Source organism: Oncorhynchus mykiss, chromosome 20 (genome assembly GCF_013265735.2).
Source record: "Oncorhynchus mykiss isolate Arlee chromosome 20, USDA_OmykA_1.1, whole genome shotgun sequence".
Taxonomy (NCBI): Eukaryota; Metazoa; Chordata; class Actinopteri; order Salmoniformes; family Salmonidae; genus Oncorhynchus; species Oncorhynchus mykiss.
In genome coordinates, this window is record NC_048584.1 from 23,333,100 (window position 1) to 23,350,699 (window position 17,600).

Below are 17,600 nucleotides of genomic sequence, written 5' to 3' on the forward strand. Positions count from 1 at the left end.
TTTCTATTGTCTCTTTTTGGTCCTTTTAGGCTGTTAATGTAGATTGTATACATTTTTTTAATTTTATGGTTAAAAATGTTCATGTTTTACTGTGACTTGTTGTAGGCTCCTAAGTGGACAATAAGGTTAAAAACAAAAACAAATTAAGAAAACTAAACTAAAAATAAAAAAAAGAATCGTCAGAAGAAAGTTCATTTGTAGTTCTAAACATATTTAGAGTGTTTTTTTTACTCACTTTTTGTCTCTCCCACAACTTCGACATTTCTAGCCTATCAGCGCGACGCTCCTGACCGGAAATATATTATCAGCCAATCAGCTTTGAATGGCAGAATTTTCAAAACTAACCCGCCATGTTGTTGTTATTTTTAGTTCTAACTTGGAAGTCGTTTATCCGAGTACTTCCATCCATAAAGGTTGCCAGATAGTTGGACTGAATGAACTTGGATATCACCAATAATAATTACATTTAAAAAGGTAAGAGTACACATTGATAAAATCCTATTTTGATTAATATATCTCATAACTAGGTAGAGCATATTAAGCGTCAGTGACTAACCGTGACTGCTACTAGTAAGATAGCCAGCTAGTTTGTTTGGCTCATCGTTTGCTAACTAACGTTTTCTAAATATACAACCACACGATAATCAATATGTATTTGTCTGTAACAGCGTGTTAATAACTAGTAGTTTAATGCATTGTATGTATATTTGTCACAGGATCATGGACACAATGGAAGCTCGTTTCGGCCACATGCGTCAGCGTGACACCAGTGTGGACATGCTGCGGGTGAAGATGTCTCGCAGACGGTCGCAGTCCCAGAAGGAGAACCGAGACAAGGCCCTGAACAGCCGCAGACAGCTTGACAAACTCCCCGAACTGGAATGCTCTCAACTGGACATGTCTGTTGCAGAACATGTGTCAGTAATTCAGGAAAAAGCACCGAATGCAAAACATGTGAAAAGTGAGTTTGTGTGCTTTTGATGTGCATTCGTGGATCACTTATTTAGCTACCTAACACTATTCTCTAGGTAACATTACTGTAGTCAGGTTAGCTGGCTTGAATATTTTCTTCTCTGAAACTGTGGTGTCAAAAAAAAAATGTGCCTGAGCCAACTTCGCCCTCATGCCTCTTCATCCTCCACGCCCACTAATATTATGTAATCCCACACTGATCTATTTTCTCTCCAACTCCCTCATTCTATTTCTCAGACACTGCAGTGGAGGAGCGAATTAAAAAGCTTGCACGCTACAAAGAGAAGAAGGAGCTTGTGAAGGAGAAAGAGAAGAGGGCAAGGGAGAAGAAGGGGGTGTTTAAAGTTGGGCTATACCGGCCCCAGCCCCTGGCCCCTCTACCTCAGGCCCCAGCTGCCACGACCAAAGCCATGGTGAGGGGGCACAGCTTAACACGGAGTCTGTATACTGCTGACATATCTATAGATAGTATATCCATCGTCCTTGGGAGTCATCGTTCAATCGTTGAGTTGATGAAGATGTACTTGACTCATCACCAGAGGGTGAACTTGATGTGCTCAAAACTCATAGGGATATAAGACAGTGGCGGTCGGTGCCGTTTTAAGTTGAGGGAGGACAACATGTTTTTTTATATACTTGGCCTTATTTCTATTACATCATATTTGCTGATTGTCGTTCATCTTCCATTCACCCAGCTCAATGTAAAATTGCTAGGTTTAGGCTACAACCTGATAATACAATTTTCCATATACCCATCATGAGATTGCTACAGCAGGTCGGGAGAAAATTTAGTAATCCAGGCAGTGACACATTCTATACCTCCTTGCACATGTGCCTGTATCTAGCTGATTTGGGGTGTAATCATTAGTCCAACAGTTGCAAACGAGTTTCTATTGGACAAATTCAGGTATGTTTATCCCTGTTTTGTTCTGTTTGTTTCCTTTAAGAAACGTTTTCGAGCAGAATTGGCGCAATGAATACACTCCTGATCACAGTTCACTTTCATAGCAGCCACATACAAAAACAGCATAATAATTTGCTCATTGTCAATTTTTTTGGCAGCTATACGCTCTCCTCTCACCTTTTCCCTTTGCTTGTGGACTTCAGTGCACAATACAACAGCTGCCTATGACCAGGTCGAAAAAACCTTTCCATACCATAAACGCTAACTGCTACACACAGCTTACATCGTTGTCCCCTAATGTCAGTCAACATAGTTATTAACTACTAGAACTAACGCGTTAATAAACCTGCTACATTCGTGCACTTAAGCAGTTACACCGGCAGGCCACGATGGCAGTAAATTAATAAAACCAAAAGCTTACGTTGACTTGAAAGAGTTTGTGTTGGATAGCCAGCCCGTAAACATAGCATCCATCTCTGTTTGAGTAGCTGCATTTGCAAGCTAGGTAACATTTGCTAGCTCGGTAAGTGAAAGTGAAGAAAAAAACGCAATTACTTATATTAGTGCCTTCAAAAGTATTCACCCCCCTTGGCGTTTTTTGTATTTTGTTGCATTACAACCTGTAATATAAATAGTTTTGGGGGGGGGTTATGTAATGGACATGCACAAAATAGTCAAATTTAGTGACATTTTAAAAATTACTTGTTTAAAAAAATAATGTAAACTGAAAAGTGGTGGGTGCATTTGTATTCACCCCCTTTGCTATGAAGCCCCTAAATAAGATCTGGTGCAACCAATTATCTTCAGAAGTCACATAATTAGTTAAATGCCACCTGTGTGCAATCTGTGTCACATGATCTCAGTATGTGTGTGTATATGTGTCCATTCTGAAAGGCCCCTGAGTCTGCAACACCACTGAGCAAGGGGCACTATGAAGACCATGGAGCTCTCCAAACAGGTCAGGGACAAAGTTGTGGAGTACAGATCAGGGTTGGGTTATAAAAGAAAAACATTCAACAGCCCACGGAGCACCATTAAATCCATTATTAAAAAATGGAAAGAATATGGCACCACAACAAACCTGCCAAGAGAGGGCCTGCCCACAAGAGGCGCAACAAAGATAACCCTGAAGGAGTTGCAAAACTCTAATCTCCGCTGTGGAGCATCTGTCCATAGGACCACTTTAAGCTGTACACTCCACAGAGCTGGGCTTTACGGAAGTGTGAAAAAAGCCATTGCTTAAAGAAGAAAAATGCGAACACGTTTGGTGTTCGCCAAAGGCATGTGGGAGACTCCCCAAACATATGGAAGAAGGTACTCTGGTCAGATGAGACTAAAATTGAGCTTTTTGGCCATTAAGGAAAACACTGTCTGGCACAAACCCAACACCTTGCATCACCCCGAGAACACCATCTCCACAGTGAAGCATGGTGGTGGCAGCATCATCCAAGATGGCGTAGCAGTCGGATGTGTGTTTTGTCTTGTACCATCCTGTCCCGTGTAAATATCGTATTCCCTCCTGGTATATATTTTAATCTCACTTTCCATCTACGGACTGAATATACTCTCCTGCAACCCGCTTCACCATATTATGCCTAAGAACCGGTACCCCAATCAGAAGCTAGCCAGCTAAATAGCTGGTAGTCAGTCAGCCACTGTTAGCGGTCTTTGCCGTTAACTCGGACACCAGCCAGCCTCAGCTTGGTCAATACCTGCCAGTCCGCCGATCCATCACGACTGGTCTGCCGATGTAATCGTCCGAGGTGTTTTCAACAGGCCCTTTCGTTGCGACGACGCCAAAGGCCCATCTGCTAGCCCCGACCCGCTAGCTGTCTGAATTTCTGTGTCTCCAGCTCACCTAGCGTAGTAGCGACTACTGAATCGGCTCCCTGACTTACCTATTGCTACTCGCTGGACCCTATGATCACTTGGCTACACATGCCTCTCCCTAATGTCAATATGCCTTGTCTATTGCTGTTTTGGTTAGTGATTGTCTTTTTCACTATAGAGCCTCCAGCCCTGCCCAATATGCCTTAGATATCCCTTTTGTCACGCCTCTCACATATGCGGTGACCTCATCTGGCTTAACTGTTGCCTCCAGAGACAAAACCTCTCATCGTCACAATGCCTAGGTTTACCTCCACTGTACTCACATCCTTCCATACCCTTGTCTGTACGTTATGCCTTGAATCTATTCTTCCGCGCCCAGAAACCTGCTCCATTTACTCTGTTCCGAACGCACTAGACGGCCAGTTCTTATAGCCTTTACCCGTACCCTTAGCCTACTCCTCCTCTGGTGATGTAGAGGTTAATTTGTTGACTTTCGTAACCGTAAAAGCTGTGGTTTCATGCATGGCCTCCTCCCTAAGTTTATTTTATTCACTGCGTTAGCACACTTCGCCAACCCTGATGTCCTAGCCGTGTCTGAATCCTGGCTTAGGAAGGCCACCAAAAATCCAGAAATGTCCAACTACAACATTTTCTGACAAGATAGAACTGCCAAAGTAGGCGGGGTTAGCCTGCAGAGTTCTGTCATACTGACCAGGTCTGTGCCCAAACAATTCAAGTTTCTACTTTAAAAATCCCCCTTTCCAGAAACAAGTCTCTCACCATTGCCGCCTGTTATAGACCCCCCTCAGCCCCCAGCTGTGCCCTGGACACCATATGTGAATTGATTGCCCCCATCTATTTTCAGAGCTCGTACTGTTGGGTGACCTAAACTGGGATATGCTTAACACCCCGGCCGTCCAACCATCTAAACTAGATGCCCTCAATCTCACAAATTATCAAGGAACCTACCAGGTACAACCCTAAATCTGTAACCATGGGCACCCTCTTAGATATCATCCTGACCAATTTGCCCTCTAAATACACCTCTGCTGTCTTCAACCAGGATCTCAGCGATCACTGCCTCATTACCTGCGTCCTTAATGGGTCCGCGGTCAAACGTCCACCCCTCATCACAGTCAAACGCTCCCTAAAACACTTCAGCAAGCAGGCCTTTCTAATCGACCTGGCCCGGGTATCCTGGAAGAATATTGACCTCATCCCGTCAGTAGAGGATGCCTGGTTGTGCTTTTAAAAGGGCTTTCCTCATCTTAAATAAGCATGCCCTGTTCAAAAAATGTAGAACTAAGAACAGATATCGCCCTTGGTTCACCCCAGACTTGACTGCCCTTGACCTGCACAAAAACATACTGTGGCTTTCTGCATTAGCATCGAGTAGCCCAAGCGATATGCTACTTTTCAGGGAAGTTAGGAACTAATATACATAGTCAATTAGGAAAGCTAAGGCTAGCTTTTTCAAACAAAAATTTGCATCCTGTATAACAAACTCCAAAAAGTTGTGGGACACTGTAAAGTCCATGGAGAATAAGAGCACCATCTCTCAGATGCCCACTGCACTGAGGCTAGGAAACAATGTCACCACGATAATTGATTATTTCAATAAGCATTTTTCTACAGATGGCCATGCTTTCCACCTGGCTACCCCTAGCCCGACCAACAGCTTTGCACCCCCTCGCTTCTCCTTCACCCAAATCCAGACAGCTGATGTTCTGAAAGCGCTGCAAAATCTGGACCCTACAAATCAGCTGGGCTAGACAATCTGGACCATCTCCTTCTAAAATGATCTGCCGCAATTTTTGCAACCCCTATTACTAGCCTGTTCAACCTCTTTCGTATCGTCTGAGATCCCCAAAGATAGGAAAGCTGCCACGGTCATCCCCCTCTTCAAAGGGGGAGACACTCTAGACTCACACTGTTACAGACCAATATCTATCCTACACTGCCTTTCTAAGGTCTTACAAGCCAAGTTAACAAACAGATCATCGACCATTTTGAATCCCACCGTACTTTCTCCACTTTTCAATCTGGTGTCCAAGTTGGTCAGCCACACTCAAGGTCCTAAACGATATCATAACCGCCATCGATAAAAGACAATACTGTGCAGCCATCTTCATCGACCTGGCCAAGGCTTTCGACTCTGTCAATCACCGCATTCTTATCGGCAGACTCAATATCCTTGGTTTCCTCAAATGACTGCTTCGCCTGGTTCACCAACTACTTCTCAGAGTTAAGTGTGTCAAATCGGAGGGCCTGTTGTCCGGACCTCTGGCAGTCTCTATGGGGGTGCCACAGGGTTCAATTCTCGGGCTGACTCTTTTCTCTGTATATTGCAATGATGTCGCTCTTGCTGCTGGTGATTCTCTGATCCACCTCTACGCAGACAACACCATTCTGTATACATCTGGCACTTTGGACACTGTGTTAACTAACCTCTATACGAGCTTCAATGCCCCTCACTTCATATTCGTCGCCAAACCCACTGGCTCCAGGTCATCTATAAGTCTTTGCTAGGTAAAGCCCCACCTATCTCAGCTCACTGGTCACCATAACAGCACCCACCAGTAGCACGTGCTCCAGCAGGTATATTTCACTGGCTGCCTTTCCTTCCAGTTCTCTGCTGCCCATGACTGGAACGAATTGCAAAAATCATTTAAGCTGGAGACTTATATCTCCCTCTCTAACTTTAAGCATCAGCTGTCAGAGCAGTTTACCGATCACTGTACCTGTAAATGGCACAACCAACTACATCCCCATATTGTTATTTATCTTCTTGCTCTTTTTCACCCCAGTATCTCTACTTGCACATATCACTCCAGTGTTAATGCAAAATTGTAATTATTTCACCTCTGTGGCCTATTTATTGCCGTAACTCCCTAATCTTCTACATTTGCACACATTGTACATTGTAAGAGGTTTTCTATTGTCTTATAGCCTGTACGTTTGTTTATGTGTAACTCTGTTGTTTTTGTCGCACTGCTTTGCTTTATGAGAACTTGTTCTCAACTGGCCTACCTGCTTAAATAAAGGCGCAAATTCAAAAATGTTTTGAAGATTGCTGTACACCGGCGGAACCCATTCAACTTCAAGGATCTGGAGCAGTTTTGCATAACTCCCAGTGGCTAGATGTGCCACGCTTACAGAGACATACCCCAAGAGACTTGCAGCTGTAATTGCTGCAAAAGGTTGCTCTACAAAGTTTTGACCCTGGGGGGATGAATAGTTATGCATGCTCAAGGTTCCTGTTTTTTGTGTTTAACAAGAAAAGTAGGCATGTCTTGTAAATCAAACGATACAGCCCCCCCCCAAAAACCAAATATATTTTAATTCCAGGTTGTAAGGCAACAAAATAGTAAAAATGCCAAGGAGGTGAATACTTTCGCATGCCTCTGTAGCTAGCACTCTTTCTCTCTCTCAGGCAACTATTCACCACATTTTATGCACTGCAGTACTAGCTAGCTATAGTTTATGCTTTCAGTAGTAGATTCATTCTTTGATTGCGTCGACATATCAGTTCATACTGCAAGAGCTCTGATAGGTTGGAGGACGTCCTCCGGAAGTTGTCATAATTACTGTGGAAGGTCTGTGGTAGGGGGTGAGAACCATGAGCCTCCTAGGTTTTGTATTGAAGTCAATGTAACCAGAGGAGGACGGAAACTAACTGTCCTCCGGCTACACCATGGTGTTAAGGCTGCTGTAGACCTTTGTTGCAAAACTGTGTGTTTTAATCAATTATTTGGTGACGTGACTATATTTAGTATAGTTTTATCTAAAAAAACAGGATCATTTTTTTGTTTCACTATTTTTATGAAAGTCCCCTGTCTCCTCTGAGGAGCCGCCACTGATATAAGAACAGAACGGGTGTTCTTAAGCCACGTTTATACCTGGTGCTAACATGCGTCCTTTGTCCCGATTGTGTCCACATCCTGATAGTGCCCATATTTGTAGACTGGTGTAGACTATAAAAAGACAGTGGTTTGATTTTGATCAGATCTTCCTGACCACCACTGGAGGTAGTCGGGCACGCATTGTCTGTGTATCTCTCAAGTGTAGACTAATCTGGACAGTGACACCATTTTTAAATCCTCATTATCCTACCTTCAATCATTGACAGCTGGCACAATTGACTTATGACAGCAATATGTTTTAAAATAAATATTATTTTTGAAAGAATATCTGTCACGTTTGCATACAGGGAGGGACCAGGAAATCTGGTCGCAATGTGGACACAGTGGCTGGATGAGACATTTTACTACCATGTGTAAACACATTTGAAAATGTGGTAACAATCCGATTGTGGACAAGACCAGGACAAAGGATGCCAGTTAGCACCAGGTATAAGCAAGGATTTAGTGGTGTTACGTTGTCATAACGTGGCCTTGCCTTTTCCTCCTACCAGGCAACAACGACAGTGGTCCTGCCCCAATCCACTAGAGTGACGCGCTCAACCATGAGGCAGCAGGCCCCCAAGGTGATAAAACATAATAATAATTGCCCTACCAAGTCTGCATTTTGTTCTGCACACATCTTTTATATAATATGTTTTATTAGATTATTTAGTCAATAACTATAATAGCAGCTTTTTGGAATAACCATATAATTGACAAAATGCTGTATTTTCTCTGTTCCATTGACCTAGGCACCACAGACTATTGACACTGTCCCTGCTTCAAGAAAAGGTTGGTGTTTTTTGTTGTTTGAAAAACAATTTTCCACCCTGTATAATCATTGAATGGTGTGCTTAGTTCAACACCTGTATGTACTGACTGCTAACCCCTTAACTTGACCTGGTTCTGTCTTAGTTGAACCAGCTGTGGTCAGGTCAACCAGGAGAACCAAGATCACTTTAGGTAACACTCGTAACCATGACAAAAATATTGTCAGCTGTTCTATACATTATGCCTCAACCTTTTTGTTTAGCCAATTATTTAACCCCAATAAACATATCCTTGACTTGTAATGTAACTGTTCTTTTTCCACTTTCCTGCAGGTGAACCAGTCGTCAGAGCCCCATCCACAAGGTCAGCTAACAGGCCTCTGGTCTCTGTGGCCCCGGTGGCAAAGGACAAACCTGCTGCAGCTCCCAAGACCAGATCAAATGCCAAGCAGTCTGCATCACCACCTGTTGGCAGAGGGAGGAACACCAGGGGTGAGCTTTGGCAGCTGACATTCCACGCTTCATATGCATTATTCCTCTACAGCATTTTATGTGGTTTCCCCCATTTTTATTTCTGCATAAAAAAAAAAGAAAGAAAAAGCTACATTTTGAAATTCTCTTTAGGAAATACTGAAAGCAATAAGCAAGCTGCTGTAAAAGTGAAAAAGCCAGTGGAGGAGCCCAGGGCTGCCAGCCCGCCACCCCCCAGTGTAAAGGAGGAGAAGATGGTAGAAGACCCTTCCCCTGCTGATCCAGAACCTGTCCCAGCCCAGGTCTCCTCCCTCCCCCCTCCAGCCCCTACCCCGTCCTCCTTCGCTCCTCAGGGCTTTGTGTTCCAGGCCCCAGCAGGCCTGTCCAACTTCAAGCCCACCCCTCTCACCCCCCGCTCTGCAGACTCCTTCTTCAAACCCAGGTAACACATTGTGGGTTTCTGATCAGTCTGTATCCCTCTGACATATTTTAGATTCCCTTGTAATATTTATTAGGTGCATTACAGATGCATTTTTTTCTGCTGGGGTATGAAAATCTGGTTGATATACTGTTACTGCTTATTAAAATATGACTGGCTGTCATTTCTTACTGAAAACATATTGTCATTTTATTTGTTTTAAATCTTCATCCTCCTCTCTGCAGTGTCCCTGCCTTTGTACTACCACCTGTGCCACTCTGGCTCTCTGACTTGGTGCCCAAAATGGAGCTCAGTGCTCCCTCTCCTGCCAAGTCCCCTGTACAATCCCCACCTTCTCCTACTCTGGCCCCTCAGTGTCCCCAAGAACCAGAGCATGATGTGCCCTACTTTAGGTGAGGGTTACATTTTAGCTGACAAACTTATCATGCATATTATATGAAACCAAGTCAACAGCGAAGTTCCTGACCTAGACAAGTGTTGTGTCATGTGATATGTGAATGTCTGTCTGTGTGTCTGTCAGGTTGGTGGTGGTCAGTGAGACCGAGAGACTGACAGCATTTTGTCAGCAGTGGGAGCCCAGGGTGGATGATGCCTCTATCCCTGAAGAGAGTGAGTGACTTGACGTGTTTTAACCATCTTAAGTGGTCGATTTGGATTTCTGTTAGCGAAATGCATCCTACAACATTTCCTCAATGTTTATATCCATCCCTTTGTGAAGTGCGGGACCGTATGCGTACTGCAGTGGGGCAGGCCAGGCTGCTGATGAAGGAGAGGTTTGGTCAGTTCTCTGGCCTGGTGGATGACTGTGAGCTTGGCAGAGGAGAGAAGATCACCACATGCACTGACTTGCAAGGCTTCTGGGACATGGTCTACTACCAGGTGGGTCAGTGACTAGGAGGACATGGTTTACTGCCAGGTGGATTAGTGACTAGGAGGACATGGTTTACTGCCAGGTGGATTAGTGAGTAGGAGGACATGGTCTACTACCAGGTGGATTAGTGAGTAGGAGGACATAATTTACTGCCAGGTGAGTTAGTGACTAGGAGGACATGGTTTACTGCCAGGTGGGTTAGTGACTAGGAGGACATGGTTTACTACCAGGTGGATTAGTGACTAGGAGGACATGGTCTACTACCAGGTGGGTTAGTGACTAGGAGGACATGGTCTACTGCCAGGTGGGTTAGTGACTAGGAGGACATGGTCTACTACCAGGTGGGTTAGTGACTAGGAGGACATGGTCTACTACTAGGTGGATTAGTGACTAGGAGGACATGGTTTACTACCAGGTGGGTTAGTGACTAGGAGGACATGGTTTACTGCCAGGTGGATTAGTGAGTAGGAGGACATGGTCTACTACCAGGTGGATTAGTGAGTAGGAGGACATCATTTACTGCCAGGTGAGTTAGTGACTAGGAGGACATGGTTTACTGCCAGGTGGGTTAGTGACTAGGAGGACATGGTTTACTACCAGGTGGATTAGTGACTAGGAGGACATGGTCTACTACCAGGTGGGTTAGTGACTAGGAGGACATGGTCTACTGCCAGGTGGGTTAGTGACTAGGAGGACATGGTCTACTACCAGGTGGGTTAGTGACTAGGAGGACATGGTCTACTACCAGGTGGATTAGTGACTAGGAGGACATGGTTTACTACCAGGTGGGTTAGTGAGTAGGAGGACATGGTTTACTGCCAGGTGGGTTAGTGACTAGGAGGACATGGTCTACTACCAGGTGGGTTAGTGACTAGGAGGACATGGTCTACTACCAGGTGGATTAGTGACTAGGAGGACATGGTCTACTGCCAGGTGGGTTAGTGACTAGGAGGACGTGGTCTACTACCAGGTGGATTAGTGACTAGGAGGACGTGGTCTACTACCAGGTGGATTAGTGACTAGGAGGACGTGGTCTACTGCCAGGTGGATTAGTGACTAGGAGGACATGGTCTACTGCCAGGTGGATTAGTGACTAGGAGGACATGGTCTACTGCCAGGTGGGTTAGTGACTAGGAGGACATGGTCTACTACCAGGTGGGTTAGTGACTAGGAGGACATGGTTTACTACCAGGTGGATTAGTGACTAGGAGGACATGGTCTACTACCAGGTGGGTTAGTGACTAGGAGGACATGGTCTACTACCAGGTGGATTAGTGACTAGGAGGACATGGTCTACTACCAGGTGGATTAGTGACTAGGAGGACATGGTCTACTACCAGGTGGGTTAGTGACTAGGAGGACATGGTGTACTACCAGGTGGATTAGTGACTAGGAGGACATGGTTTACTACCAGGTGGATTAGTGACTAGGAGGACATGGTTTACTACCAGGTGGATTAGTGACTAGGAGGACATGGTCTACTACCAGGTGGGTTAGTGACTAGGAGGACATGGTCTACTACCAGGTGGGTTAGTGACTAGGAGGACATGGTCTACTACCAGGTGCGTTAGTGACTAGGAGGACATGGTTTACTACCAGGTGGGTTAGTGACTAGGAGGACATGGTTTACTACCAGGTGGGTTAGTGAGTAGGAGGACATGGTCTACTACCAGGTGGGTTAGTGAGTAGGAGGACATGGTTTACTGCCAGGTGGATTGGTGACTAGGAGGACATGGTTTACTGCCAGGTGGATTAGTGACTAGGAGGACATGGTTTACTGCCAGGTGGGTTAGTGACTAGGAGGACATGGTCTACTACCAGGTGGGTTAGTGACTAGGAGGACATGGTCTACTACCAGGTGGGTTAGTGACTAGGAGGACATGGTCTACTACCAGGTGGGTTAGTGACTAGGAGGACATGGTCTACTACCAGGTGGGTTAGTGCCTAGGAGGACATGGTCTACTACCAGGTGGGTTAGTGACTAGGAGGACATGGTCTACTACCAGGTGGGTTAGTGACTAGGAGGACATGGTCTACTACCAGGTGGGTTAGTGACTAGGAGGACATGGTCTACTACCAGGTGGGTTAGTGACTAGGAGGACATGGTCTACTACCAGGTGGGTTAGTGACTAGGAGGACATGGTCTACTACCAGGTGGGTTAGTGACTAGGAGGACATGGTCTACTACTGTGTGTGTGACAGTTTGTGTAGAATTAGATGAACAGACACGGGTGTTTAGTCTGTTTATGCTTGACTGTTAACACTAAATGTAAGCTATACTAGCTACCTCTAGGAAGAATTACCACCTAGATTGGTACAGCATTCTAAAAGGTTGAAAATTTGGAAATGTGTCAAGCTTTCTAAAAAGGCATCCCCTCTTTCCTCACTTACCTTGTTCAACGCTTCCTTTTTCAGGTAGAAGACGTGAACAATAAGTTTGGTGCTCTGAAGGAAGCAGAGTCTAAGGGTTGGCAGGAGGAGAGAAAGCCCCCACCACGACAGAGGAAGGTGGTCAAGAAGCCGGCCTCTGCTCCGGTGGCAAAGCCTGTTGGTGGAGCTGCCGCCAAGTCTCGTCTGGCTGCCATCAAGGCTGCTATTAAGGTCAAGCAGCAGGCTGCAGAGGCAGAGAAGGCAGTCCAGGCTGCAGGGCCAGGCAGTGCTGTGGACGACCCTGCTCCAGCTCCTCAGGACCCCCAGGCAGAGATCTTGGCCCCAGAGTCACCGGTGGTGGTGTTCCAGGGAGGCTTCTTCCAGGTGGAGAGTCCCGCCAAACTCACAGGTGAGAGTCATACCTCGGCTGTTCTTCTCCCATGCCTCCCCTCAACTGCTGTGATGCACAGAGATATGGATGGAGTCAGAGGAAGATGCATAGAATGGCAGGCTGAAAGGACAGAGGGTTTGCGCGGGCCTGGAAGAAAGCTGACATCTCCCTCTGTCTGTTAGAGTTGTGAATTGACTGACTGCTGTGTTGTCTCTGTCTTTCTAGGCTCTGTGAGGAGATCAACCCGTGTAGCTGCCAGGCCGCCTCAGGCATCTCCCTGCTCTGTCACCAAGTTCTCCACCCCCGTCAGAACCCGCCACTCCAACGCTGCTGCAGCTGCACAACCCTCTACTCTCCCCTGCCTCACCCCTGCTCGCTCCACCCTCACCCCTGCTCGCTCCACCCTCACCCCTGCTCGCTCCACCCTCACCCCTGCTTGTCTGTCTGATGCCACCCCACTCTGCACCCTGGCCCCCGCCCAGAATAGCCCCACCAGAGTCTCTCTCTGCTTCTCACCAGTCAAAGAAGCTTTGATAGACGCCCAGTCAGGGGAAGGCCCCTGTTACCAACCAGAGCTAGTCTCGGTCCAGAATGAAGTCACTCCTGACAAACCAGAGCCCGAGAGCATGCAGGAAGCTTGTGACCAATCGGAGGTTGTCACAGAGCCCACTGTTTGCCATGAAGAGCACATTGAGAGCTCTGAGTCTGAGAAAATGAGCCAATCGCCATCCAACACGCAACAGCTGACCAATGACGAAATGACCCAAGAAGTCTTCAGCCAATCGGTGTTGGCCGCAGAGGAGCCCAACCAATCGGCGCTCCTGGCCATGCCTGAAGTGAGCAGCACTTTGGCTACCCAGTCAATCCTATCCTCTACCTCACTCCAGGACAGAGAAGAAGATTTAGAGGACTACGATATCAGCCTACCCATCTCACCAAGGCTTCCCCTCTCTTCTTCACTGCCCCACACTCCCACCTATGGAGCAGAGTTCTCCCCAGTCAGGAGCCCTGCCTTCAGCTTCACCCTCTCCTCCAATCCAGCCAGGCCAAAACCTACCGAGGACAGCATATCTCCCCTCTCCTCACCCTGCCTGGTGCCCTCCTCTCCTACTGTCCAGGTCTCCCTCAGCGTCTCAGCTAATGCCGATGTGACAGTGACTCCAAACAGTTATATCACTGAGGTAAGTTTTTTTTGGCAAAGGAGATGTGTGTGTGTGTGTGTGTGTGTGTGTGTGTGTGTGTATATAAACTCAGCAAAAAAAGAAATGTCCTTTCACTGTCAACTGCGTTTATTTTCAGCGAACTTAACATGTAAAAATATTTGTATGAACATAAGATTCAACAACAGACAAACTGAACAAGTTCAACAGACATGTGACTAACAGAAATGGAATAATGTGTCCCTGAACAAAGGGGGGGTCAAAAGTAACAGTCAGTATCTGGTGTGGCCACCAGCTGCATTAAGTACTGCAGTGCATCTCCTTCTCATGATTTGCCAGTACTTGCTGTGAGATGTTACCCCACTCTTCCACCAAGGCACCTGCAAGTTCCTGAACATTTCTGGGGGGGAATGGCCCTATCCCTCACCCTCCGATCCAACAGGTCCCAGACGTGCTCAATGGGATTGAGATTTGGGCTCTTCGCTGGCCATGGAAAAAACACTGACATTCCTGTCTTGCAGGAAATCACACACAGAACGAGCAGTATGGCTGGTGGCATTGTCATGCTGGAGGGTCATGTCAGGACGAGCCTGCAGGAAGGGTACCACATGAAGGAGGAGGATGTCTTCCCTGTAATGCACAGCATTGAGATTGCCTGCAATGACGACAAGCTCAGTCTGATGATGCTGTGACACACCGCCCTAGACCATGACGGATCCTCCACCTCCAAATCGTTCCTGCTCCAGAGTACAGGCCTCCGTGTAGAGCTCATTCCGTTGACGATAAACGCGAATCCGACCATCACCCCTGGTGAGACAACTGCGACTCGTCAGTGAAGAGCACTTTTTGCCAGTCCTGTGTCTGGTCCAGCAACAGTGGGTTTGTGCCCATGGGTGACATTTATTGCCATGGTCACATCTGCAGTCCTCATTTCTCCTTGCAGCATGCCTAAGGCACATTCACGCAGATGAGCAGGGACCCTGGGCATCTTTCTTTTGGTGTTTTTCAGAGTTTGTAGAAAGGCCTCTTTAGTGTCCTAAGTTTTCTTAACTGTGACCTTTATTGCCTACCGTCTGTAAGCTGTCAGTGTCTTAAGTGCCTTATGGTTCATTCAACAAGCATGGGAAACAGTAATTAAACCCTTCACAATGAAGATCTGTGAAGTTATTTGGATTTTTATGAATTGTCTTTGAAAGGCAGGATCCTGAAGAAGGGACGTTTATATATGTATGTATATGTGTGTGTACACCCCTTCAAATGAGTGGATTCCGCTATTTCAGCCACAGCTGTTGCTGACCAGAGTATAACATTTATCAAACAGCCATGGAGAATCTCCATAGACAAATATTGGCAGTAGAGCTGAGTGACTTTCAACGTGGCATCGTCATAGGATGCCACCTTTCCAAGTCAGTTCGTCAAATTTCTGCCCTATTAGAGCTGCCCTGGTCAACTTTAAGTGCTGTTATTGGGAAGTTGAAATGTCTAGGAGCAACAACAGCTCAACTGCAGTGCTAGGCCACACAAGCTCACAGAACGGGACCACTGAGTGCTGAAGAACGTAATAATAGTCTGTCCTCAGTTGCAACACTCTCTACCGAGTTCGGAACTGCCTCTGGAAGCAACGTCAGCACAAGGAACTGTTCATCGGGAGCGTCATGAAATGGGTTTCCGTGGCCGAGCAGTCGCACAGAAGACTGATCATTTTGTGAAATACCAAGAGTGGTGTAAAGCTTGCCGCTGTTGGACTCTGGGGAAGTGGAAATGCCTTCACTGGAGTGATGAATCACGTTTCACCAACTGGCAGTCCGACAGAAGAATCTCGGTTTGGTGGATGCTTGGAGAAAACTACCTGCCCCAATTTTATATTGGCAACTTTGAAGTTTGGTGTAGGAGGAATAATGTTCTAGGGCTGTTCTTCATGGTTCAGGTTAGGCCCCATAGTTCTAGTGAAGGGAAATCTTAACGCTGAAGCTTACAACGACATTCTAGATTCTGTGCTGCCAACTTTGTTGAAAACCTTTTGGATTAATTGGAACGCAGACTGCGAGCCAGGCCTAATCGCCCAACATCAGTGCCAGACCTTACTCATGCTCTTGTGGCTGAATGGAAGCAAGTCCCCGCAGCAATGCTCCAAAACCAGTGGAAAGCCTTCCCTGGAGGCTGTTACAGCAGTGTAGGGGGGAACAACTCCATATTAATGCCCATAATTAAGGAATGAGATGTTTGAGCAGGTGTCCACATACTTTTGGTCATGTAGTTGAGCTGATCTTAATGAATGACTGTCAAGAGGTAATTGTTTTCTCTAAATACACTAGAGTCTTCTGGGGTTGGAGTTTGAGCGCTACCTCCAACCTGTAGCAAGCTGCAGCTTGTCGCCACGGGAGTTGGCTGTTGCTGAGGAGATGCTGTCGCCCATGGCGATAGACGTAGAAATGGAGAGTCCGATGGCTCAGTCTGGAGAGCCCACTTGGGAGGAAGCGTCGTCTCCCACAGGTAGGTGGTGTGTGTGTGTGTACACCTGGGTTTTGGTGCATGGATAGGCTTTGACCTGGATATTTGTATTCCTTATGGTGGATTTGTTTTCTTTTTCAATCAAGTCATTTTTGTATTCCCTCCTCACTCCCATCACAGCGTTTCCCAGTTTGGCACAAATGTTCACCCCACGGACCACAAAGGTTAACTTCCTTGTTTTACCCCCTTCTTTCTCACATATATAAAGTGTGATTTCATTTGGTGTTGGATCACTTTTCACTATGGTGTTCTAAAATATGTAATTTTACTATTAGGCATGCATTCTTCTCAATTCATCAACTGACCCATGCTGTCCCCACTTCATTCTCCTAAATCTCTTCTCTCTCCTCCAGCCAGTTGAGTCGGACATGTTGCTGTTCACCCCTGATCAGATGGACAGAGTGAGACAGTCAATGTGCCCCAGTGACCTCATGTCATTCACACCTCCATCTAATAGAACGAACAACTGATGAGACCGATTTGCTTAACTGCTGTTTTTTTCCCTCCATTTCGCTCTAGAGACTAGTTTTTATTGTCTCAGGAAAATAATTAGTTTATATGCATTGTTACTTTTTTCTAAACTCCTCTAATTGTCAGAAAAGTGTTTTTATGTAACTTCAACAGATTTTCAAGGAGTTTACTTAAATTCTTTGTCATGTCTACTACACCTTTTTTATTGAAATACCAAAAAGGCTCCAGGTAGTTTCCTAATTGTTAAGCACATTTTCTATGGTGCCCAGGTGTGTGCAGTAAAAAAAAAAAATTGAACCAAGAGTTTATAAATACCGGTAGCCTAAATTCTTCTATGTTGAATATGCATTCTGAAAAACCTTTTGGTTTGTGTAAATAAAATGTTGATTCTTCTAATTGGTCTTCAACAGACTTCTTTTTTTAAAGGGTTCCTCTCATTCAAACACTATTGAAGCAACGCTGCAACGTGTTATATTTTACAGTGAAGGCTGCAGCAGGAACTAACTGGTTTGTCAGTGCCTCTTTCTACAACTAGAGC

General features: G+C 45.9%; 1 protein-coding gene across 2 annotated transcripts; it reads left to right on the top strand.

The window, feature by feature from the left end:
- The first annotated feature begins 321 nt into the window (after nt 1-321).
- Nucleotides 322-17,458, top strand: dlgap5 (discs, large (Drosophila) homolog-associated protein 5). Of its 2 annotated transcripts, XM_036956026.1 has the most exons (16): nt 322-474; nt 717-961; nt 1,210-1,385; nt 8,121-8,192; nt 8,361-8,400; nt 8,524-8,571; nt 8,712-8,870; nt 9,003-9,291; nt 9,513-9,680; nt 9,809-9,897; nt 10,007-10,167; nt 12,575-12,938; nt 13,146-14,101; nt 16,396-16,573; nt 16,712-16,755; nt 16,945-17,458. In XM_036956026.1, exons 2-16 carry the CDS (start codon nt 721-723, stop codon nt 17,059-17,061), a joined length of 3,102 nt encoding a protein of 1,033 aa, XP_036811921.1. In that variant the 5' UTR covers nt 322-474; nt 717-720; the 3' UTR covers nt 17,062-17,458. The 2 variants fall into 2 exon arrangements, with proteins under 2 accessions (XP_036811921.1, XP_036811922.1); XM_036956027.1 differs by lacking the exon at nt 16,712-16,755.
- The last annotated feature ends 142 nt before the right edge of the window (nt 17,459-17,600 follow it).

Excerpts from the sequence above, each read along its gene's own strand:
- dlgap5 (XM_036956026.1), top strand. The coding sequence starts at position 721 with ATGGACACAATGGAAGCTCGTTTCGGCCACATGCGTCAGCGTGACACC. Across the intron at positions 962-1,209 it reads GAATGCAAAACATGTGAAAA|ACACTGCAGTGGAGGAGCGA; the intron begins GTGAGTTTGTGT and ends TCTATTTCTCAG. Across the intron at positions 8,871-9,002 it reads CAGAGGGAGGAACACCAGGG|GAAATACTGAAAGCAATAAG; the intron begins GTGAGCTTTGGC and ends AATTCTCTTTAG.